A 25,684-nucleotide genomic window follows, 5' to 3' on the forward strand; every position below is an offset into this window, starting at 1 on the left:
GAATTTTAGGAGGTATTTTGCTGTTTGGGTTTGTTATCCTGCATTTGCCATGTTTAGGCACCTAAGAGTCCATAGTCATGGCCCTGTAGGACCCTGAAGATGGACTGGTCTACGGACACAAACAATGCAGTTGGGTAAATGCTGCAACTATGGTGGTTGGTAAAGAACTTATGGCCTGGGGCCTGGTCCATGTTCGGCCCAACCCTTAGGGTAGGCAACATCCGACTGTACTTGTAATGTACTGATCAGTGGGAGTCATGTATAAAGATTGCCATTGATTCCCAAATTTAGAACATGACCGGCCGTGCCTCTTGGGCGTGCCTTCACTACATTCAAACACACACAAATACTTCTATAACCAGGGCGCACACCCTGATGAAGCTACTGTCCATGCCTGTGGGCTGCAGCCTCCTTTCTCTTCCTGCTCACTGACTGTCTCCCTCAGCCTAGGTGCTCCTCCGGTTGTGCAGGACTGGCAGGTAGGAGTGGCCGCCTCTGCTCTCAGGACACTTCCTCATTCTGCAGCAGCTTTTCCCCTGACTCTGGAGACACAGGTTGTCTGTGTTCAGCGGACAGGGAAACATCATGAGTCAGATGGCCGAAAACCTGAGGGGCTTCTTGGCAAGAGTGGAGTGTGTAAAACGCCAAGGGAGCGAGGACCCCCTGGGCAAGGAGTTTCAGGTGAGCCGATGTTCCTAAATATCTTTGCTTTTGTACATTCCTCATACCCGGCTCGTTTAGATCTGAAAAATAATAATTACCACCATTCCAGGTATTATTGGAAATTAATACAAAAACTGTTGGGATCGTAACAATATGCTATTCCTGCATCTATATAAAGTGACTGGTATTGTGAGAGTGACGCTCTATGTGAGCTAATATATAACCACCACTGATTGGCCAGTAACACGTATAGGGCGCAGTACAACCAACTGGCAAGGACATCCCATAACTCGGGTCATACATAACACTGCACCAGATTAGTCAGTAGTGCCATCCCAAACCTTCAGATCTAGTATGTATATATACATACATACACACACATATATACCAGCCTAGTGCAAAGTTGTAGCCAAAAGTTTTGAGACTGACACAAATTTGGATTTTTACACAGTTTGTTGATTCAATTTTTATAGTGGTAATTTGCATTAACTTTAAATTGCTATGAAGACTAATCAATTGTAGAAAATGTAAATAATCTCTTTATCTCAGGGGAAAGTGTTAACAAGGACAAGACAGCTGATATCACTCTGTCTTGCTGATTGATAAAAGAGCAGACTGGTGGCTTTAAAAGGGGTGATGCTTGAAATCATTGTCTTCTTCTGTTAACCCTGCCTACCCTCAAGGAAACACAATCAGTCATCAATGCTTTGCATCTAAAGGGCTTTACAGGCTAGGATATTTCTGCTTTTACGAATGCCCCTAAATCAACCATGTATCGGATCATAATGAACTTCAAAGAGAGAAGTTAAATTGTTCTAAATAAAACTTCAGGGAGCCCAAGAAAATCTACCCAGGACCGTCCCCTAAATCGGATTCAGCTATGGGATTGGTTTAATACCAATGCAGAGTTTGCTCAGGAATGGCAGCAGGCGGTTGTCAGTGGCACACATACTGTAGTAAGGCAAAGGCTTTTGGAATCTGCCCTGGTGTCATGAAGGTCAGCAAAAAATTCACTTCTCTCCTAGAAAGACATCAAGGACAGACTGACATTCTGTAGGAAGTACAAGGCTCCGACTCCAGAAGACGGGGGAAAGTTATTTTCTCTGAAGCCCCCTTCAGACTATTTGGGACATCTGGAGGAATGATTCTCCGGAGAAGAAAAGGTGAGCGCTACCATGAGTCCTGTGTCATGCCAAATGGAAAGCATCCTCATTGAGACTACACATGTGTGGGGCCTTTCATCCATGCATGGGGCTCACTCACAATTTTTCCAAAGACTACTGCCATGAATAAAGAATGGGACCTAAACATCCCCCAACAGAAACTTCTGCCAACTATCTAGGGGCAATTTGGTGGGGAATGTTTTTACCACCATATTACAACGCAAAACTGATAACTAAGTGGCTCAGTGAACAAAACATTGACATTTTGTGTCCATGACCATTTATAACCTGTTCTCAATCTTTAAAAGTTGGGTTAACAAACCAAATCACAGAAATTGTGATAAACTCCGACCACTGATGAGACAAGAATACACAGTCAACAGTCAGGATTTGCCTTGGAAGCTTATATCCATCTGTCAGGGCTAAGGGTACCGTCACACTAAAACGACGCTGCAGCGATACGATAACGATGTCGATCGCTGCAGCGTCGCTGTTTGGTCGCTGGAGAGCTGTCACACAGACCGCTCTCCAGTGACCAACGATCCCGAAGTCCCCGGTAACCAGGGTAAACATCGGGTTACTAAGCGCAGGGCCGCGCTTAGTAACCCGATATTTACCCTGGTTACCAGCATAAACGTAAAAAAAACCAAACACTACATACTTACATTCCTGTCGCGTCCCTCGGCGCTGTGCTTCTCTGCACTGACAGTGAGCGCCGGACAGCCGGAAAGCAGAACGGTGATGTCACCGTTGTGCTCTACTTTACGGCTGGCCGGCGCTCACCAGTCAGTGCGGGAAGCTGAAGGCGAGGGACATGACCAGACACTGGGAATGTAAATATGTAGTGTTTTTTTTTTACATTTACACTAGTAACCAGGGTAAATATCGGGTTACTAAGCGCGGCCCAGCGCTTAGTAACCCGATGTTTACCCTGGTTACCAGTGAAGACATCGCTGAATCGGCGTCACACACACCGATTCAGCGATGTCAGCGGGAGATCCAGCGACGAAATAAAGTTTCAAACGATCTGCTACGACGTACGATTCTCAGCGGGGTCCCTGATCGCAGTAGCGTGTCAGACACAGCGAGATCGTAAGGATATCGCTGGAACGTCACGGATCGTGCCGTCCTAGCGACCAAAGTGCCACTGTGTGACGGTACCCTAAGGGTAGAAATCTGGAAAAATAAGAATCAAGGCTGTAAATATTGAGTATTTGCATAAACTTCATGTATTTATCAGTAAAAGCTTAAAAACTTATGAAATGCTGATAACTGTACTTCAGTGACTATAGAAACAAAATGACTAAATGAAGCACTGAAAGCAATAAAATGTGAAAACTAAAATTAGTGTCAGTCTCAAAATGTCTGCTCACAACTATATGCTACAATATATGTATATATATATATATATATATATATATATATATATATATATATATATATATATATATATATATATATATATATACACACACTAGCATCTCGCAAAATTAGAATATCATCAAAAAGTTAAAGGGACACTGTCACCTGAATTTGGAGGGAACAATCTTCAGCCATGGAGGCGGGGTTTTTGATTCACCCTTTCCTTACCCGCTGGCTGCATGCTGGCTGCAATATTGGATTGAAGTTCATTCTCTGTCCTCCACAGTACATGCCTGCACAAGGCAATCTTGCCTTGCGCAGGCGTGTACTATGGAGGACAGAGAATGAACGTCAATCCAATATTGCAGCCAGCATGCAGCCAGCGGGTAAGGAAAGGGAGAATCAAAAACCCCGCCTCTATGGCTGAAAATTGTTCCCTCCAAATCCAGGTGACAGTGTCCCTTTAATCTATTTCAGTTCTTCATTACAAAAGTGAAACTCATATTATATAGAGTTATTACAAGCAGAGTGATCTATTTCAAGTGTTTATTTCTGTTAATGTTGATGGTTATGGCTTACAGCCAATGAAAACCCAAAAGTCATTATCTCAGTAAATTAGAATAATTAACAATAAACACCTGCAAAGGCTTCCTAAGCATTTAAAAAGTTCCCTTAGTCTGTTTCAGTAGGCTCCACAATAATGGGGAAGACTGCTGACTTGACAGATGTCCAGAAGGCAGTCATTGACACACTCCACAAGGAGGGTAAGCCACAACAGGTCATTGCTAAAGAAGCTGGCTGTTCACAGAGTGCTGTATCCAAACATATTAATGGGAAGTTGAGTGGAAGGAAAAAGCGTGGTAGAAAAAAGTGCACAAACAACCGGGATAACCGCAGTTTTGAAAGGATTGTTAAGAAATTCAAAAATTTTGAGGAGATTCTGTCAGGAGGAAGAGTGGAGAGGCCAAAATCCAAGCTGCTTGCAGTCTAGTGTGAAGTTTCCACAATCAGTGATGGTTTGGGGAGCCATGTCATCTGCTGGTGTAGATCCACTGTGTTTTATCAAGACCAAAGTCAGCACAGCCGTCTACCAGGAAATGTTAGAGCGCTTCATGCTTTCCTCTGCCGACAAGCTTTTTGGAGATGAAATTTAATTCTCCAACAGGACTTGGCACCTGTCCACACTGCCAAAAGTACCAATGCAAAGCAAAAAAAAAGGGAAGAAGCCAGCACTGCTTATGGTCAGAACGCAATAACTGGAGTGCAATTGCACATAAATTCTAACTGTATTTCAAATATGAGACATTTAGCAAACAATTGATAAATTCTTTGAGCTACCCCGCCACTTCACGGCAATCTCATAATGGGGCAGTCCTAATCTTCGTATTTTATTTACGTTGTGCCATTATGGCTTCCTGAATGTATAAAAAAAAAAAAAAAGGACCACATTAAATGCGAACTATACCTGGAGCATTTTCAGAATCACTCCCTTGGTGCCAGGAAAGGCAAGCGCAGGTAAAGGCCGATCAGGTCCAGTGCGGACATTTCAGATCTGGCTTCCACACTGCCAAACCCGCACCAAAGATGAAGGGTGAGACAGGCTGAGACACAGGTGCACAATTAACTTGAGCCTGAGGCGGGGCAGGGCTGCTGTGTGTGTGCACAGCAGCCTATCAATCACAGTGAACACAGAAAGAATGGCGCACATAACCCAGCGTGCACGGCAACAGTGGTGGTCAGCCACATACCAATGCAAAGCAAAAAAAAAGGGAAGAAGCCAGCACTGCTTATGGTCAGAACGCAATAACTGGAGTGCAATTGCACATAAATTCTAACTGTATTTCAAATATGAGACATTTAGCAAACAATTGATCAATTCTTTGAGCTACCCCGCCACTTCACGGCAATCTCATAATGGGGCAGTCCTAATCTTCGTATTTTATTTACGTTGTGCCATTATGGCTTCCTGAATGTATAAAAAAAAAAAGGACCACATTAAATGCGAACTATACCTGGAGCATTTTCAGAATCACTCCCTTGGTGCCAGGAAAGGCAAGCGCAGGTAAAGGCCGATCAGGTCCAGTGCGGACATTTCAGATCTGGCTTCCACACTGCCAAACCCGCACCAAAGATGAAGGGTGAGACAGGCTGAGACACAGGTGCACAATTAACTTGAGCCTGAGGCGGGGCAGGGCTGCTGTGTGTGTGCACAGCAGCCTATCAATCACAGTGAACACAGAAAGAATGGCGCACATAACCCAGCGTGCACGGCAACAGTGGTGGTCAGCCACATACCAATGCAAAGCAAAAAAAAAGGGAAGAAGCCAGCACTGCTTATGGTCAGAACGCAATAACTGGAGTGCAATTGCACATAAATTCTAACTGTATTTCAAATATGAGACATTTAGCAAACAATTGATCAATTCTTTGAGCTACCCCGCCACTTCACGGCAATCTCATAATGGGGCAGTCCTAATCTTCGTATTTTATTTACGTTGTGCCATTATGGCTTCCTGAATGTATAAAAAAAAAAAAAAAAAAGGACCACATTAAATGCGAACTATACCTGGAGCATTTTCAGAATCACTCCCTTGGTGCCAGGAAAGGCAAGCGCAGGTAAAGGCCGATCAGGTCCAGTGCGGACATTTCAGATCTGGCTTCCACACTGCCAAACCCGCACCAAAGATGAAGGGTGAGACAGGCTGAGACACAGGTGCACAATTAACTTGAGCCTGAGGCGGGGCAGGGCTGCTGTGTGTGTGCACAGCAGCCTATCAATCACAGTGAACACAGAAAGAATGGCGCACATAACCCAGCGTGCACGGCAACAGTGGTGGTCAGCCACAGGGTTTGGCAGTGTGGAAGCCAGATCTGAAATGTCCGCACTGGACCTGATCGGCCTTTACCTGCGCTTGCCTTTCCTGGCACCAAGGGAGTGATTCTGAAAATGCTCCAGGTACAGTTAGCATTTAATGTGGTCCTTTTTTTTTTTTTTTTTTTTTATACTCTTTATACATTCAGGAGGCCATAATGGCACAACGTAAATAAAATACGAAGATTAGGACTGCCCCATTATGAGATTGCCGTGAAGTGGCGGGGTAGCTCAAAGAATTGATCAATTGTTTGCTAAATGTCTCATATTTGAAATACAGTTAGAATTTATGTGCAATTGCACTTCAGTTATTGCGTTCTGACCATAAGCAGTGCTGGCTTCTTCCCTTTTTTTTTGCTTTGCATTGGTATGTGGCTGACCACCACTGTTGCCGCGCACGCTGGGTTATGTGCGCCATTCTTTCTGTGTTCACTGTGATTGATAGGCTGCTGTGCACACACACAGCAGCCCTGCCCCGCCTCAGGCTCAAGTTAATTGTGCACCTGTGTCTCAGCCTGTCTCACCCTTCATCTTTGGTGCGGGTTTGGCAGTGTGGAAGCCAGATCTGAAATGTCCGCACTGGACCTGATCGGCCTTTACCTGCGCTTGCCTTTCCTGGCACCAAGGGAGTGATTCTGAAAATGCTCCAGGTACAGTTAGCATTTAATGTGGTCCTTTTTTTTTTTTTTTTATACTCTTTATACATTCAGGAGGCCATAATGGCACAACGTAAATAAAATACGAAGATTAGGACTGCCCCATTATGAGATTGCCGTGAAGTGGCGGGGTAGCTCAAAGAATTGATCAATTGTTTGCTAAATGTCTCATATTTGAAATACAGTTAGAATTTATGTGCAATTGCACTTCAGTTATTGCGTTCTGACCATAAGCAGTGCTGGCTTCTTCCCTTTTTTTTTGTTTTGCATTGGTATGTGGCTGACCACCACTGTTGCCGCGCACGCTGGGTTATGTGCGCCATTCTTTCTGTGTTCACTGTGATTGATAGGCTGCTGTGCACACACACAGCAGCCCTGCCCCGCCTCAGGCTCAAGTTAATTGTGCACCTGTGTCTCAGCCTGTCTCACCCTTCATCTTTGGTGCGGGTTTGGCAGTGTGGAAGCCAGATCTGAAATGTCCGCACTGGACCTGATCGGCCTTTACCTGCGCTTGCCTTTCCTGGCACCAAGGGAGTGATTCTGAAAATGCTCCAGGTACAGTTAGCATTTAATGTGGTCCTTTTTTTTTTTTTTTTTTTTTTTTATACTCTTTATACATTCAGGAGGCCATAATGGCACAACGTAAATAAAATACGAAGATTAGGACTGCCCCATTATGAGATTGCCGTGAAGTGGCGGGGTAGCTCAAAGAATTGATCAATTGTTTGCTAAATGTCTCATATTTGAAATACAGTTAGAATTTATGTGCAATTGCACTTCAGTTATTGCGTTCTGACCATAAGCAGTGCTGGCTTCTTCCCTTTTTTTTTGCTTTGCAAAAGTACCAATATCTGCTTTACAAAGAACGGTATCACTGTGCTTGATTGGCCAGCAAACTAGCCTGACGTTAACCCCATGGAAAATCTATGAGGTATTGTCAAGAGGAAGATGAGAGACACCAGACCCAACAATGCAGATGATCTGAAGGCAGCTTCTATAACATACATATACGGGCTATGGGCTTCTATAACATACATATACAGTATATATATACATACACACATCACTACTACACCAGCCTAGTGTATACTATTCTATATATACTGTATATATTACTACTACAACAGCCTAATGTAACACTTTAATTAGATACAGTCATGGCCAAAAATGTTGGCACCCTAGAAATTGTTCCAGAAAATGAAATGTTTCTCCCAGAAAGTTACAATTGCACATGATTTGTTATACACATGTTTATTTCCTTTGTGTGTATTGGAACAACACAAAAAAGGCAAATTGGACATAATTTCATACAAAAACCCCAAAATGGGCAGGACAAAATTGTTGGCAACTTTTCAAAATAGTGGGCAAACAAATTTATTTCAAGCATGTGATGCTCGCTCAATATCACAAGTAACAGGTGTGGGCAACATGAAAATCACACCTGAAATCAGCTAAAAAGGGGAGAAGTTGACTTAATCTTTGCATTGTGTGTCTGTGAGTGCCACACTAAGCATGGAGAACAGAAAGAGGAGAAGAGAACTGTTTGAGGACTTGAGAACCAAAATTGTTGAACAATATCAACAATGTCAGGGTTACAAATCCATCTCCAAAGATCTTGATGTTCCTGTGTCCACAGTGTGCAACATAATCAAGAAGTTTATAACCCGTGGCACTGTAGCTAGTCTCCCTGGATGTGGACAACAGAGAAAAATTGATGAAATATTGCAATGCAGGATAGTCCAGATGGTGGATAAGCAGCCCCAATCAAGGTAAAAAGAAATTCAAGCTGTCCAGCAGGCTCAGGGAGCATCTGTGTCAGAGCAAACTATCTGTCGACATTTCAATGAAATGAAAAGCTATGGCAGGAGACCCAGGAGGACCCAACTACTGACAGACATGAAAAAGCTAGACTGCAGTTTTCCAAAATATACTTGAGTAAGCCAAAATCCTTCTGGGAAAGAGTCTCGAGGACAGATGAGACAAAGATAGAGCTTTTTGGTAAAGCACATCATTCTACTGTTTACCGAAAACAGCATGAGACCTACAAATAAAAAAACACTGAACCTCCATCATATTTAACTGTAGGTACTAAGGTGTTTTGGTGTTGTTTAGTTTCCTATGGCACTGGGTGTCTTGACCGTGTGCAAGGCATCATGAATTCTGAAGATTAACAAAGAATTTTCAATCTTAATGTAGTGCCAGTGTCAGAAAGCTAGTCTTGCGTCCTAGGTCATGGGTCTTCCAGCAGGACAATGACCCAAAACATGCTTCAAAAAGCCTCCAGAAATGGATGGAAACAAAGCACTGGAGAGTTGTGAAGTGGCCAGCAATGAGACCGGATCTAAATCCCATTGAACACCTGTTGAGAGATCTTAAAATTGCTGTTGGGAGAAGGTGCCTTCAAATATGAGAGACCTGGAGCAGTTTGTAAGAAGAGTGCTCCAAAATTCCAGTTGAGAGTTGCGAGAAGCTTGTTTATGGTGTGGACTGTTGGCTCGCTTAGCTGCTCCATGAGGTAGACATAGGAACATGTTGGGTTAAAGTCTCTGGGTCATTTATTGCATCATAAACCAAAAACTCGAACTGGTAAAAGAAAAACAGCCTTCCTGGCTCAAAGGAAAGTAAAAGTTCATATAAAGTTCCTGCCAGTACTTCTTGGAAAACACCTGTGGCAGCTCTTGCAGGAGCTTCAGTCTGGAGGCTTTCTTCCTCCACACTGCACAGACAGAGGAAACAAAACTAGCTGGACATTTAACTCCCTCCAGCCACATCCTGGAGGTGGAGATATGGCCAGGCCCATATAGTGATTTGATTACTCTCAGCACATATCATGCTGGAGAAAACACTTATGGCTTTCACTTCACGCAGTAAAGCAACCTTTGCGACACATATCTTCCATCATGTACGGCACCAGTGACCCTGTCACAATGGTTATAGGAAGCAATTGATTGCAGGCATTTATTCCAAAGGGTGTGCAACCAAATATTAAGATGCGGGGGCCAACAATTTTGTCCAGCCCATTTTTGGGGTTTTGTGTGAAATTATGTAAAATTTACCTTTATTCGCTGTGTTTTTTTTTGTATGTTGTTCCAATACACAGAAAGAAAATAAACGTGTGTAACAAAACATGTGTAATTGCAATAATTTTCTGGGAGAAATACTTCATTTTCAGGAACAATTGGGTGCCAACACTTTTGGCCAAGTCTTTGGCTCTGAGGTTATGCCTTTTCTGCACCTATAAATACATTAGTGGTACCTGACCTAGAACCAGGGCAGGGCTCACCACAATCTGACCTGTCTTCTTTGTTTAACCAAACTTTTATGTATCAGATATCTTTTTTTGCAATATTGAGTGACAAAACCTATGTAATCGCAGTAATATTCTGAGAAAAATGCTTAATTTACTCTAACAATTTGTAGGGTGCCAACACTTTCAGCCATGACTGTACTTGATATGCCAGCCTGTTCTGACCATGTCGGAAGATATTGTACACCACATCCAGTTATTTGATCACATTGTCCTGTTCTGCCTCATCTGTCAGTTTTATTCATTCTTATTTATCTTTGATACAAACCATATGGGAATACTCCACCCATCCGGCGCACTACACCACCGCATCATAATGCTATGCCAGATGATTACCAGTTATCGGTGCAGACATGTGACATAAATACTGCAATCCTTTATTATCACGTGCATGATGTAACCCAGGCTATAATTACCATGTTGCCTTTTTAACCAATTACTCTCTCGGGATCCATTTGCACTTTTTTTCTGGAGGAAAATGGTTTGAACCTTTTTTTTTTTTTTTAAGTTAACTTTACTTAGTTTCGTCCATTTGTTCTGTTCGGCATATAAATGTTGTTGTAGCGTAATTCATCATTTGCACCTTTATGAAATGTTGCTAAACTTATTACTCCAGTACCCTGGTGGAGTACAACTTCTGGAGAACTATTTTCTCTGCTCAGTTGAACACTAGCGTGCAACATTTTAAAGGATCGTGCAACGTTTTAGGCTAATTTTCCACAAAGGGTATTTGATGCATTTTTTTGTATTGCGCAAAAAACGTAGAACATTACAGTTCCAGTAAAGTGGATAGGATTTCTGTAAGGCCGGCGTCACACTCAGCGTATGAAAATACGGTACGTTTTTTACGGCCGTAATACGCAGAAATGTCCCCAAAATAGTGATCCGTATGTCATCCGTAGGCAGGGTGTGTCAGCGTATTTTGCGCATGTCATCCTCCGTATGTAATCCGTATGGCATCCGTACTGTGAGATTTTCTCGCAGGCTTGCAAAACGGACATAGAATGGATCCATGGGCTCAAATAATCGTAAAACATATATACTGTCTATATATATATAGTGTATGTCAGTGAGACACACATATATATATATATATATATATATATATATATATATATATATATATATATATATATATATATATTAATATATGATACAGCGCTAGATAGCAGAAAAGCCGGTAATTCAGTTGCCGGCTTTTCCTATCTCCTTCTCAAACCCAACATGATATGAGACATGGTTTACATACAGTAAACCATTTCATATCCCTTCTTTTGTTACATATTCCTCTTTAGTAATGTAAGAAGTGTATGTGTGTCAAATTTGGTGGCTCTAGCTATTAAATTAAAGGGTTAAATCGCGGAAAAAATTGGCGTGGGCTCCCGTGCAATTTTCTCCGCCAGAGTGGGAAAGCCAGTGACTGAGGGCAGATATTAATAGCCTGGAGAGGGTCCATGGTTATTGCCCCCCCCCCTCCCGGCTAAAAACATCTGCCCCCAGCCACCCCAGAAAAGGCACATCTGGAAGATGCGCCTATTCTGGCACTTAGCCTCTTTCTTCCCACTCCAGTGTAGTGGTGGGATATGGGGTAATGAAGGGTTAATGACACCTTGCTATTGCAAGGTGACATTAAGCCAGATTTCTAATGGAGAGGCGTCAATTATGACACCTATCCATTATTAATCCAATAGTATGAAATGGTTAATAAAACACACACACATTATTACAAAGTATTTTAATGAAATAAAGACACAGGGTGTTGCAATATTTTATTATACTCTTAATCCATCTGAAGACCCTTGTCACCTGAAACAAAGTTAAACAAAACAAACAACAATATTCCATACCTTCAGTCGTTCTGTCTTTTCCCACGCTGTAAATCCATCTGAAAGGGTTAACTAATTTTACAAGCAGAAGCCTGCTAATGTAGCTGCCCCTTTTATAGGTGAACCTATCCCATGGCGAGCCACGAAGACCACAATTTGTCGAATGTTTCTATTTTCCCTCTTTTCTTATAAATCCCTTTTTCTAATATCAGGCCCTGTTTTACATACTGAAGGAATTCCCTTCTTATAGGCGGCTCATCCTTAATCCAATTTCGCGCTACTACCTTTTCGAGCCACATACGTACAGTAGTCTGGCAATGGCTGTCTTCAGATTGTTATCCACTCCAATCTCATCCACACATCCCAACAAGCACACTATCGGGTCTCTTGGCACCATACATTTGTACGCACCTTCCACTCGACTCAAAACCACCAACCAAAAAGCAGCCAGTCTCGGACATGTCCACATTATATGAAATATGTCAGCATCTGTGGACCTCCACCTCGGGCATTCAGAGTCATCACGCAAACCTGCCTTGAACAATACTTCCGGAGATTTATAGACTCTGTGTATCCCATAGAGTTGTGAAAGCCTATACGTTCGCTCAGTGACAGCCTTGGTACCCATTCCAGCACCGATTCCCAAGTTTCATTCTCCATTGGGCCCACATCTCTCTCCCACCTAGCTCTTGTCGTGATCGGATACCCCAGAAGGTAAGTATGCAGCAAGTCTTTATAAAGAGTAGAAATAAACCCCCTACATTTGTCTCTTGTGCATGCTGATAAAGTTTAGTGCATAAAAAATAATCAGATTCAACTTCATCAGGTCTTGGCATCAAAAAATTTTTGCACCATTCATTGCTTTCAATGGGTGAGAAACACTACAAAAATGTTAAAAGAAGTGACATGCTGCATTTGGCAAAAAATATCTCTTTGACAAAACAGTCAGGAAAAAAAAAAACGAGGTGTGTGCAGGTGCTGCAAAACGCAGCTGAAAATTTGCATTAAAAAAAATTCTGAAAAAGAAACACTGCAACAATGCAACCTGTGAACACAGCCTTATCCACTTTGCTGGTGTAATGTTGCAGATTTTCTATTCAGAACATTCCTGCCAGGTGGGCAGTTTGAGAACCCAATTTATGGCTCCTACAGACATCCGTGGATCTCGAGCTGCAGCTCATTAATAATAATCTTTATTTTTATATAGCGCTAACATATTCTGCAGCGCTTTACAGTTTTGCACACATTATCATCACTGTCCCCGATTGGGCTCGCAATCTAGAATTCCTATCAGTATGTCTTTGGAATGTGGGAGGAAACCGGAGAACCCGGAGGAAACCCACGCAAACACGGAGAGAACATACAAACTCTTTGCAGATGTTGTCCTGGGTGGGATTAGAACCCAAGACCCCAGCGCTGCAAGGCTGTAGTGCTAACCACTGCGCCACCGTGCTGCCTCATTGCTCTGTAATCTGCAAATGAAAAAAACAAATCGTCCATTTCATAGTATAGTAACTGCAAAGTTTCAGCTCTGCCAAGTTGATGATTTTATGTGATGTTCCTCATTGGAATGACTAAAGACAGCAGTCAGAAAGGCATTCGCTTGTCGTTCAGTTGGTCACGGACTTGTGACTTTTTAGATATGTTTCTACAATAAAGATTTGGATTCGGGAATTGTTCCTACCTCCCACAATGCACTGCTCTCTCGTACACGTCATACAAGAAATGAAAGTTCATTAAAAATGAAGCAAAATGCTCCAAATAGAGAAGTGACTGCAAAACTTCCTCCAGCACTGTACCATAGGCAGGAAAATGGCAAACAGGACATTCTGCAGCTTCTATGCACCAATTCATTACATTAGGTGACTTAGAAGTGTGTTTATCTTTTCTTCTGCTGTTGTTTTAGTCTATTTTTAATATTTTACAGGCATTCATTGTTGCATTTGAGCCTCTTTCACCTGTTTTTCAATTGTGCTAAATTCTTCTTTTAATTTGTGCCTTTTTTGAAGCCTATTTGATGTGTTCAAGTCAACTGTTTTTGTCTATTTTTTGTGGACGTGGTTTTTGCTTTCCAGATGTTTACGGTTTGATTAATTAATTGAGACTTTAAAAATTTGCAACGTGTTTGACTGAATTTTGTTGTGCAAATTATGCGACATTTACCCTTTTGCACCTTTTTAAGGTAAAAAGAGTCATGTTCTCCTAAAAGACAAAAATAAAGATTTTCTTTTAGCAGAATGTTGTGCACCGATTTGTTGAGTTTAGCACAAAAAACCCCAACAATGAAAATCACAAGAGAAAAAAAAGAAAAGTGACTTAGAAAATCTGTGCAGATTGCAGGTGTTTCTACTGCGTTTCCAGACTGCGCAATATTGCATTTTTCTACATGTGCACAAAGGCAATAACATGTAGGACACATTACAAAGACGCTGGATCTTACATGTGTGGATTGTGGACCAAAGTCAATCAAGGAGTCACGCAGTCTGAGGCCAGAGTCACACTAGCGAGTTTTACGGACGTATGAGAGGCGCAGAAAATACGCATTGCACACAGACCAATGATTCTCTATGGGGCAGCTCCTAGTTGCCGTATTTTACGCATCTGTATTATATGGTCTTGTACGGCCGTAGAAAATCGCAGCATGCTGCGTTTGTCACCGTACTGCGCAAAAAATCCACCAATGAAAGTCAATGGGGCGAGAAAAATACGGATTACACACGGACCAGCAGTGTGACTTGCGAGAAATACACAGCGGTGTTCTATAGAAAAGCCGGCAATTCAGCACGGTGTACAGTAAAATCACACTGACAGGTTTTATTAGAATAGATAGAATAAATGTCTACACATAGTATAGTATAGACACATATATATATATTTATATTTAATTCAGTGCTAGATAGCTTAAAAGCCGGTAATTCAATTGCCGGCTTTTCCTATCGCCTTCTCAAACCCGACAGGATATGAGACATGGTTTACATACAGTAAACCATCTCATATCCCTTTTTTTTTACATATTCCTCATTAGTAGTGTTACAAGCGTATGTGTGTAAAATTTTGGGGATCTAGCTGGTAAAATAAAGGGATAAATCACGGAAAAAATTGGCGTGGGCTCCCCCGCAATTTTCTCCGCCAGAATGGTAAAGCCAGTGACTGAGGGCAGATATTAATAGCCTAGAGAGGGACCATGGTTATTGCCCCCCCCCCGGTTATTGACCCTTGCCCCAGCCACCCCAACTGTACCTGCCCCTTGACACTACAGGGACTACATCCTCTCTACCATAATGACTATTCACAAATCCTGGACAAAGTGTGGCCTTAGAGTAAGACCCGGGAGGGTCGAAACATCATTCACACTGAGTCGCATTCACAATTGTGTAATAACTGCCTAATATTTGATCTGATATACTTGACTGACTTCTGTTTTCACTTGAATAAATTAGCAAAATTCAAAAAAATTCTTTTCATTTCTGAGATATTCCACATAGGGAGTGCGGTGGATTCCAACAATACTGATACTAGACCCTATGGTCCGTCGCACCAGCACCCCGACCTTAATTTAGAGTTCAGGCCAAATTATTTATATTTATACCTCTCCATTATTAACCTGGCTTAATGTCACCTTACAATAGCAAGGTGACATTAACCCTTTATTACCCCATATCCCACCTCTACACGGGAGTGGGAATAGAGAGGCCAAGTGCCAGAATAGGCGCATCTTTCAGATGTGCCTTTTTTGGGGTGGCTGGGGGCAGATGTTTTTAGCCGAGTGGGCCAATAACCATGGTCCCTCTCCAGGCTATTAATATCTGCCCTCAGTCACTGGTTTTTCCACTCTGGCGGAGAAAATTGCGCGGGAGCCCACGCCAGTTTTTCCCGCGATTTAACCCTTTATTTTAACAGCTACAGTCCCCAAATTTTGCACACATACACTTCTAACATTAGTAGTAAGGAATATGTAAAAAAAATAAGGGATATGAAATGGTTTACTGTGTGTAAACCATGTCTCATATCCTGTCGGGTTTGGGAAGGAGATAGCAAAAGCCGGCAATTGAATTACCGGCTTTTCTGCTATCTAGCGCTGTATGAAATATATATATATATATATATATATATATATATATATATATATATATATATATATATATATATATATATATATATATATATATATATATATGTATATACAGTACAGACCAAAAGTTTGTACACACCTTCTCATTTGAAGATTTTTCTGTATTTTCATGACTATGAAATTGTACATTCACACTTAAGGCATCAAAACTATGAATTAACACATGTGGAATTATATACTTAACAAAACAGTGTGAAACAACTGAAAATATGTCTTATATTCTAGGTTTTTTAAAGTAGCCACCTTTTGCTTTGAACACTGCTTTGCACACTGTTGGCATTCTCTAGATGAAGTAATATAATAAATACACCGGCGCTCCAAATGATAGTGGGTGTAGGAGTGGGGGAAGCTGCTGGTGCCTAGACGGCTACTGCGCCAAGCCTGTCAAATATATGCAAAAGAGTAAAACTAGAAGTTAGGCCACCGCGCTACCTTTCTCCTAAATAATAAATATAGTGAACAAAAAAATACCCACAAAAGGATTAAAATAAAGCACTTACTTAGTGGTTGAAGTGCCAGAACTTGGACTGCGGAGACTTGGTGGAGCGCTGAGGAGGTGAAGACAGCCACTCCTCCGTGAGTCCGAGGTGAGGAGGTCCGGACGGCAGCGTGAAGCGACAGGCCCGAGGGGAGCGTCCTCCCTATTGGCGCCTGGCTGCCACGCGCACGCCGGGAATGTAGACAAGCGGCGTCCTGGCCAGGGGCGCCGCTACACTGCGACGGGGAATAGGGGGGCGTGGTCTGGGTGACGTCACCCGGAGCTACAAGAAAATGGAGCAGAAGACGGGTGCCGAACAGGGCCTCTATTGCCTACGCGTTTCGAAGGGCTCTGACGAAGAAGGTCCGGTGACCTTCAGTGTGAATGTACAATTTTTATAGTCATGAAAATACAGAAAAATCTTGAAATGAGGTGTGTCCAAACTTTTGGTCTGTACTGTATATATATATATTGTAGCGTGGCTAAAGGATGTCTAATCGATGGGAGATATGTGTCTTATAGATGGCTTGTTGCTGTGATGTAACCATGGCTACCTATATGTGTTTCAGGACCTGTGGTGATGTCACAACCACATGTCTGGTCATGTGATGGGTTCTGGGTGTGGTTAGACATATAAAAGAAAGCCTAATGCTTAACACAGGTAGGTATGTGTGGAGGTGAAACCCTCCTGAGTGTGTTACGGCTTCAGGACTGAGCCGGATGAACTGGACACTTGTTTTTCTTTACCTGAACCAAAGGCTATTTGTTTTCTGTTGTTTGCCACATGGTTTATGAAGCAATAAACCCAGTGAACTTTAAAGGAACACGTCTCCTGAGTGTCAGCCGTCGCAGCTGAGTGAGTGAAATCCCTACAATTGGTGGTAGACGTGCGAGCAGCGTTCCCAGCGGAGACGTGAGTTTATTTTGAATGTCCTGGGTCAAGGCTGTTGCAAGCCAGCAAGCATTGCCGGAGAAAATGGAGGACCTGCTGAAACAATTGGTCCAGATGCAGTCACAGCAGGAGAAAAGGCAGCAAGAGACCAACAGGCTGTTGATGCAGCAGATACAACAGAGCCAGCAGGAGCAACGGCAGCAGATGCAACAAAACCAGCAGGAGCAACGGCAGCAGTTACAACAGAGCCAGCAGCAGATGCAGCAGAGCCAGCAGGAGCATCAGCAGCAGATGCAGCTTCTGGCAACTGCCATCCAGGGAAAGGCGAGCGCCCCAACCCCAGGTTTGGCTAATGACACCCACGTCCGGAAAACGGTAAGACGCGCATTGCAGAAAATGACTCCCGGGGATGATGTTGAGGCCTTCCTGACGGTGTTTGAGAGGGTCGCTGAGAGGGAAAAACTTCCGCCAGAGCAGTGGGCAGAGGTACTTGCGCCATACCTGACGGGAGAACCCCAGAAGGCGTACTATGATTTGACCTTGCAGGATGCCAAAGAGTATCACAAATTGAAAGCCGAGATTCTCGCACGTTTGGGGGTGACAATGACTGTCAGGGCACAGCGAGTTCACTCCTGGGGCTATCACCGGGACAAACCACCTCGTTCCCAAATGTTTGATCTGTTGCACCTGGTCCAGAAATGGCTGCAGCCAGAGTCCTCTGCGCCTGCACAGATGGTAGAACGGGTGATGATGGATCGGTTTGTCCATTCCCTCCCGAGGCCTATACAGTCTTGGGTTGCCCAGGGTGATCCCCAGAATGCCGACGAGCTGATCGGACTGGTTGAGAGATACCAAGGGTTGGAAGGCTCCTTCGGGAGGCAGCCCATGCCGTACTGGGGATCCCAGAAGGCAGCTGAGTCCCAAAAAGGGGTGGTGCGTCCAAGGTCACAAAGGGCGGGGGAGGTGGTGCCCAAGGTCCCCACGGGTGATATTATTTGTTGGAGGTGCCACAAGCCAGGACATATAGCTGCCCGTTGTTCCCAAACCACTGAGCAGATGGACTGCAGCATGGGACGCCGTTGTTCATACTATGCGTATCCAGCTTGCAGTGTGAACTCTCCGCCCAACGAGGGACCTCAAGCATGTCCCGTGAAGGTGAACGGTCAAGCAGTAACGGCACTGTTAGACTCGGGGAGCCTAGTGACCCTGGTGAGGGCCACTTTTCCTCTCCACCTGCTCCCAGGACAGAAGGTCGGAGTGCGATGCAAAGGACTACCCTGTGGCCAGTGTGAACATTGAAACGACATGTGGCACGGAGTCCCACATAGTCGGCGTCGTTCAGGACTTGTTGCACCCTATAATTATTGGCCGGGATTTCTGTTTGTTTTGGGATTTGTGGGGGAAAGGTTCTGAGCTCCCTAGCAAGAGTAGGGAACCAGTGAACCCGGGAAGGGTGGTGCCACACCCAGAGTCAGACAGGTTTCCTTTTTGTGTCCTGGCTGGAGATGAGGAGGAAGTGTCCCCTGCATCTGACATTCTGGAGTTAGAGGTATCCGGTGAAAATTTTGGGACTGCCCAACATAGGGACCCCACTCTGAGGGAAGCCTTTAATAATGTCACAGTTATTGACGGGGTGGTACAGGAGCCGGGGGCAGACACAAGATTTCCCCATTTTCTAATGAGCAGGGAGTTGTTGTACCGGGTCACGAAAATAAGGGAGGAGTTGGTAGAGCAGTTGGTAGTGCCGGGTCCATATAGACGGAAGGTGTTGGACATGGCCCATTCACACATCTTGGGTGGACACCTAGGGGTGGAAAAAACGCAGGAACGGGTTGTGCAGAGGTTCTATTGGCCTGGGTGCCACCGGGAAATAGTGAACTATTGCAGGTCCTGCCCTACATGTCAGCTAACTGCTCCCACTCCTCATTTCCGGAACCCCCTTGTGCCACTGCCCATTATTGAGGTGCCATTCGAGAGAATTGCCATGGACTTGGTCGGTCCCTTAGTTAAATCAGCCCAGGGCCATCAGTATATATTAGTCATCCTGGACTACGCCACACGCTATCCTGAAGCAATTCCCTTGAGAAATTCTTCTTCAAAGAGTATAGCTCGCGAGTTGGTCCATGTCTTTTCCCGGACAGGTCTGCCGAAGGAGATCCTGACTGACCAGGGGACTCCTTTCATGAGCAAGGTGATGAGGGAACTATGCAAAGCCCTGAAAATCTCCCAGTTGAGGACCTCGGTGTACCATCCCCAGTCAGATGGCCTTGTTGAGAGATTTAACAAGACACTGAAGAGCATGCTGAGAAAAGCTATAGAGAAAGACGGTAGAGACTGGGATTGTCTCTTACCCTATTTGATGTTTTCCATTCGTGAAGTTCCACAGGCCTCCACAGGTTTCTCACCGTTTGAGCTTCTGTATGGCCGACATCCACGAGGACTCCTGGATATAGCCAAGGAAACCTGGGAAGCCGAAGTCACGCCCCACAGAAGGGTCATTGAGCATGTGGCCCTGATGCAGCAGAGGATTGCAAAGGTGATGCCTATCGTGAAAGAACACCTTCTCCAAGCACAAGAAGCTCAGGCCAGGGTCTACAACCGGTCTGCAAGAGTGAGGCAATTCAATCCGGGAGACCGAGTTCTTGTGTTAGTTCCGACAGTGGAAAGCAAGTTCTTGGCCAAATGGCAAGGGCCATATGAGGTTGTCGAGAAACTTGGTGAAGTAAACTATAAAATTCACCAACCAGGAAGACGGAAACCATTCCAAGTATACCATGTCAACCTTATCAAGCCGTGGCAAGATAGAGAGCCGACAGTAACTCCATCGTTGTTAAGCAACCCAGAAGATGAGGTTGGAGCGGTTACTATAGCGGAGACGCTATCGGAGTCCCAGAAACAGCAATGCCGGGAGTTACTCCAGAAAAACAGGGACCTGTTTTCCGAGTTGCCTGGGTACACGAAGGTCATAGAGCATGAGGTCCTGACAGAGCCCCATGTGCGCGTGAACGTGAAGCCCTATAGAATTCCTGAGGCCCGTCGAGAAATAGTCTCCAAGGAAGTGGAGCGTATGTTGAAGCTTGGAGTCATTGAGGAATCCAAGAGCGGTTGGTCGAGCCCAATTGTCCTGGTCCCAAAACCTGATGGGGAGTGGAGATTTTGCAACGACTATAGGAAGTTGAATGAGGTCTCCAAGTTCGACGCATATCCCATGCCCCGAGTTGATGAGCTCATCGAAAGGCTTGGGCCCGCCAGGTACATAACCACCTTGGATTTGACGAAGGGGTATTGGCAGATCCCCATGGCACAGGAAGCCAAGGAGAAGACGGCGTTTTCTACACCAGATGGATGCTTCCAGTATGTCCGGATGCCATTTGGCCTACAGGGAGCTCCGGCCACCTTCCAAAGGGCTATGGATAGAGTCCTTGCACCCCACAAGGCATACGCTGCTGCGTACCTAGATGATATCGTCATCTTTAGCCCGGACTGGGAGAGTCATCTGGAGAAAGTCCAAGCGGTGTTTGATGCTATAAGAGAGGCCGGATTTACAATAAACCCGAAGAAGTGTGCATTGGGTAAAGAAGAAGCTAAGTACCTTGGATACATAGTGGGTCATGGAGAAATAGAACCCCAAATCAGTAAAGTGGAGGCAATTCAAACATGGCCAAAACCAGTTTCCAAGAAGCAAGTTAAAGCCTTCCTGGGAATCGTGGGATATTACAGGAGGTTCATCCCAAATTTCGCCACAATGGCGGCGCCTCTGACTGACCTGCTAAAAGGGACAAAATCAGTAATGGTTAAGTGGTCCGAAGAAACAGATTCAGCCTTCCAAGAAATGAAAGAGGCTTTATGTAAGCAACCCGTTCTGATGGCCCCAAACTTCAAGAAAGAGTTTATTCTTCAGACAGATGCCTCAGATGTTGGGGTGGGAGCAGTCCTTTCCCAAGAACTACATGGAGAGGAGCATCCTGTTCTCTATCTGAGTAGGAAGCTGTCCTCGTCTGAAAAGAACTACTCCGTCGTTGAAAAGGAGTGCTTGGCCATAAAATGGGCAGTCGACACATTACGGTACTATTTGCTGGGACGTAAATTTAGACTGATATCCGACCATGCCCCACTTAGGTGGATGAGGGAAACGAAGGGTAGAAATGCTAGGGTCACCCGTTGGTTCTTAGCCCTGCAGGACTTCTGTTTCCATGTGGAACATAGGGCCGGAAAGCTGCACGGTAATGCTGATGCCCTGTCAAGAATCCCTTGTCTAGTGGGAGAAAGTGCCAAGCCCCACGGCTTTAGGCAGAGGGGGGAGGTATGTAGCGTGGCTAAAGGATGTCTAATCGATGGGAGATATGTGTCTTATAGATGGCTTGTTGCTGTGATGTAACCATGGCTACCTATATGTGTTTCAGGACCTGTGGTGATGTCACAACCACATGTCTGGTCATGTGATGGGTTCTGGGTGTGGTTAGACATATAAAAGAAAGCCTAATGCTTAACACAGGTAGGTATGTGTGGAGGTGAAACCCTCCTGAGTGTGTTACGGCTTCAGGACTGAGCCGGATGAACTGGACACTTGTTTTTCTTTACCTGAACCAAAGGCTATTTGTTTTCTGTTGTTTGCCACATGGTTTATGAAGCAATAAACCCAGTGAACTTTAAAGGAACACGTCTCCTGAGTGTCAGCCGTCGCAGCTGAGTGAGTGAAATCCCTACTATATATATATATATATATATATATATATATATATATATATATATATATATATATATATAGACCGTATATATGTTTTAACGAATATTTGAGCCCATGGATCCATTGTATGTCCGTTTTGCAAGACGGCGAGAAAATCTCGCTTGTACGGATGCCATACGGATTACAAACGGAGGATGACATGCGCAAAATACGCTGACACACCCTGCCTACGGATGACATACGGATCACTAACGGATCACTATTTTGGGAACATTTCTGCGTATTACGCCCGTAAAAAACGGACTGTATTTTCATACGCTGAGTGAAACCACTGGGTAAATCTGACAGGGAGAAGGACTTGGGGATCCTAGTTAATGATAAACTTACCTGGAGCAGCCAGTGCCAGGCAGCAGCTGCCAAGGCAAACAGGATCATGGGGTGCATTAAAAGAGGTCTGGATACACATGATGAGAGCATTATACTGCCTCTGTACAAATCCCTAGTTAGACCGCACATGGAGTACTGTGTCCAGTTTTGGGCACCGGTGCTCAGGAAGGATATAATGGAACTAGAGAGAGTACAAAGGAGGGCAACAAAATTAATAAAGGGGATGGGAGAACTACAATACCCAGATAGATTAGCGAAATTAGGATTATTTAGTCTAGAAAAAAGACGACTGAGGAGCGATCTAATAACCATGTATAAGTATATAAGGGGACAATACAAATATCTCGCTGAGGATCTGTTTATACCAAGGAAGGTGACGGGCACAAGGGGGCATTCTTTGCGTCTGGAGGAGAGAAGGTTTTTCCACCAACATAGAAGAGGATTCTTTACTGTTAGGGCAGTGAGAATCTGGAATTGCTTGCCTGAGGAGGTGGTGATGGCGAACTCAGTCGAGGGGTTCAAGAGAGGCCTGGATGTCTTCCTGGAGCAGAACAATATTGTATCATACAATTATTAGGTTCTGTAGAAGGACGTAGATCTGGGGATTTATTATGATGGAATATAGGCTGAACTGGATGGACAAATGTCTTTTTTCGGCCTTACTAACTATGTTACTATGAGTGTGACACCGGCCTGAGAAGAAGGATCTTGCTTCCTAGTCACGGTTCTGCCCACTACCCTTTTTGTACCTTTTTTTCTAAAACTAAAGTTTATTTTGAGATTTCTTCAGGGAAGTCTTCCCTCTGGGGTCAGAGGTACCAGAACTCGGTTTCTGCTATCTTTCTCACACAAAGATCATCATTAAGCTTTAACCCTTATTAATCAATATTTCTCTTATATTGCTTGATATTTTTGGATGGTTATTGCCTTTTCTGCAGGGATTTCCTAACAAACACGCGACCCCCGCAGGTGCTGCGCCTGTTGAACAGCTGCGAGACATGCAGCCGCGGGGACTAGAACATAGTATTCGAGCACGCCGAAGACACTCGGATAACTCCCAAACATGCTCGAATAACACCTTACCTGAGCACGCTCATCACTGGTCGCAGAGAAAGCTGTTAGTTCTAAACAGAATCCTCCCGCTCACTTTTACTAAAAATAATGCATTTATATAATTGGCTAAAATGACCTGTTTTGGTGGGTTTTGCAGGAAATCAAGTGTCGTGCTGCAGCCTTTCGACAAGATAGCAACTACTCTACGGAGGCTGGAGGATGCCAGGAAAACCTGAAAAAGAACAGGTACAAGGACATTCTGCCATGTGAGTATTATACAGAGGGCCTACTGCGGGACGCCATGTTTAGGAAGCCAGGAACACTGGGAAAGTATCTTGTGTGAACTGATTAATATTCATGAGATCTGCATTGTATGCAAAATAATTAGTTCCACTTGAATTTAGAGCTGTCACCGTCTAATAAATGTCAATCTCTGAATCTGTTGTGTCGGGTTATAGCACAGTGACGGCACAGCTATAACCAATTTGGCCACTTTACAGCTCTCTCAATGGGTCCCGCTGAGCTTTCCTGAGCATTGGACAGTTTGCAGAAGAGTTTTTTCCGTACAACTGATGAAACTGCGAAGATTAGTGTCACTTTCTGACTTTTGCGTATGGATCATCTGTTATTTTAGGGGCTTTTCTTTAACGCACTCACTTCCAGCAAACAACGGCAGCAGCGTCAGAGGCTCCACTGTAGACAAGGAACGATTCTACCATTCAGCCTAATGATATTAGTTATTTGCAAATGAATAGAATTATGCAAAGTTCTATGTTCCAGTTAAGGATCACAGACGCCTGGTTGTACACTTTAGCACAGTGTTCTATAGTTATGGCTTGTGAGATGTTGTAAAACTACAACTCCCAACATTCCCTAACGCCAGTGTTGTATGGTTTTGTGCAGCGCAGTGTGCCCATCCGGTGTTGTATAAGCAGAGACAGAGAAGTATATTGATGTGAGCCCTGTCCTCTCCAATAGCTGCCTATGCAGAGCACACAAACAGATGACAAACTCATCTCACCTGCTGCCATCTTTACAAGCAGAGGCGGAGATGCAGAAGTTGAGCAGCGACTGACAACCGTACTTAATCCTGAGTACTGTACATCACTAACATCTGATTTTATGTTTTCACACGGTTTCTAACCCTCGCTCGGGTTCAGGCTAGGGTTAAGCGTAGGGCTAGGGGAATAAAACAGTTACATAACAAATTATATTAGAAAAAAAGAGGCGTTTTAAAGAAATGTATTAAACAACTAAGAAGTCCAAGTTAAACTGTAATTAAATACAATATATGTGCTTGGAGTTTAATACTGGACTGGTGGAAAAGACTTAGGGAGTGAGAACAATTCATGGATTAGGGGGCGCAAAATACTAGCCTTGCCCTGATCACTGGTAACCGACTCTACCAGTGCCACTACCTGACCCCCAATATTCACAATAGTTTGGAACCCGCAGGCTGGGGACCTGTAAGTTCATAATTCAATATTTCTGCTGTCACAGGCTGGGGGTCTCCGATTGAGTTAATAAAATTCGATATTTCATTCGATATTTCTGCTGTCACAGGCTGGGGACCCCAAACTGAGTGCATAATTTGAAATTTCTGCTGTCGCAGGCTGGGGGTCTCCGATTGAGTGCATAATTCGATATTTCTGCTGTCACAGGCTTGGGACCCCCCGATTGAATGCATAATTCGATATTACTTCTGTCACAGGCTGGGGACCCCCGATTGAGTGAATAATTTGATATTTCTGCTGTCACAAGTTGAGGGTCTCCAATTGAGTGCGTAATTCGATATTTCTGCTGTCACAATCTGGGGGTCTCTGGTTGAGTGCATAATTTTATATTTCTGCGGTCATAGATTGAGGGTATCCGATTGAGTGCATAATTCGATATTTCTGCTGTCACTCGTTGGGGTCTCCGATTGAGTTAATAAAATTCGATATTTCTGCTGTCACAGGCTGGGGACCCCCGACTGAGTGCATAATTTGACATTTCTGCTTTCATAGTCTGGGGGGGGGGTTCGGATTGAGTGCATAATTCGATATTTCTGCTGTCATAGCTTGAGGGTATCCGATTGAGTGCATAATTCGATATTTCTGCTGTCACTGGTTGGGGTCTTCGATTGAGTTAATAAAATTCGATATTTCTGCTGTCATAGGTTGAGGGTATCCGATTGAGTGCATAATTCGATATTTCTGCTGTCACT

The 25,684-nt window shown here is 44.0% G+C and overlaps 1 protein-coding gene across 1 annotated transcript in view; it reads left to right on the top strand.

The window, feature by feature from the left end:
• Positions 1-480: 480 nt before the first annotated feature.
• Positions 481-25,684, top strand: part of PTPN18 (protein tyrosine phosphatase non-receptor type 18) — a 60,258-nt gene continuing 35,054 nt past the window's right edge. Inside the window, exons 1-2 of the mRNA XM_069747905.1 lie at positions 481-681; positions 23,636-23,744. Coding sequence (XP_069604006.1) covers positions 586-681; positions 23,636-23,744 — 205 coding nt within the window. The 5' untranslated portion in view covers positions 481-585. The remainder of the gene's footprint in view (positions 682-23,635; positions 23,745-25,684) is intronic.

Source organism: Ranitomeya imitator, chromosome 2 (genome assembly GCF_032444005.1).
Source record: "Ranitomeya imitator isolate aRanImi1 chromosome 2, aRanImi1.pri, whole genome shotgun sequence".
In the NCBI taxonomy this organism is placed as follows: Eukaryota; Metazoa; Chordata; class Amphibia; order Anura; family Dendrobatidae; genus Ranitomeya; species Ranitomeya imitator.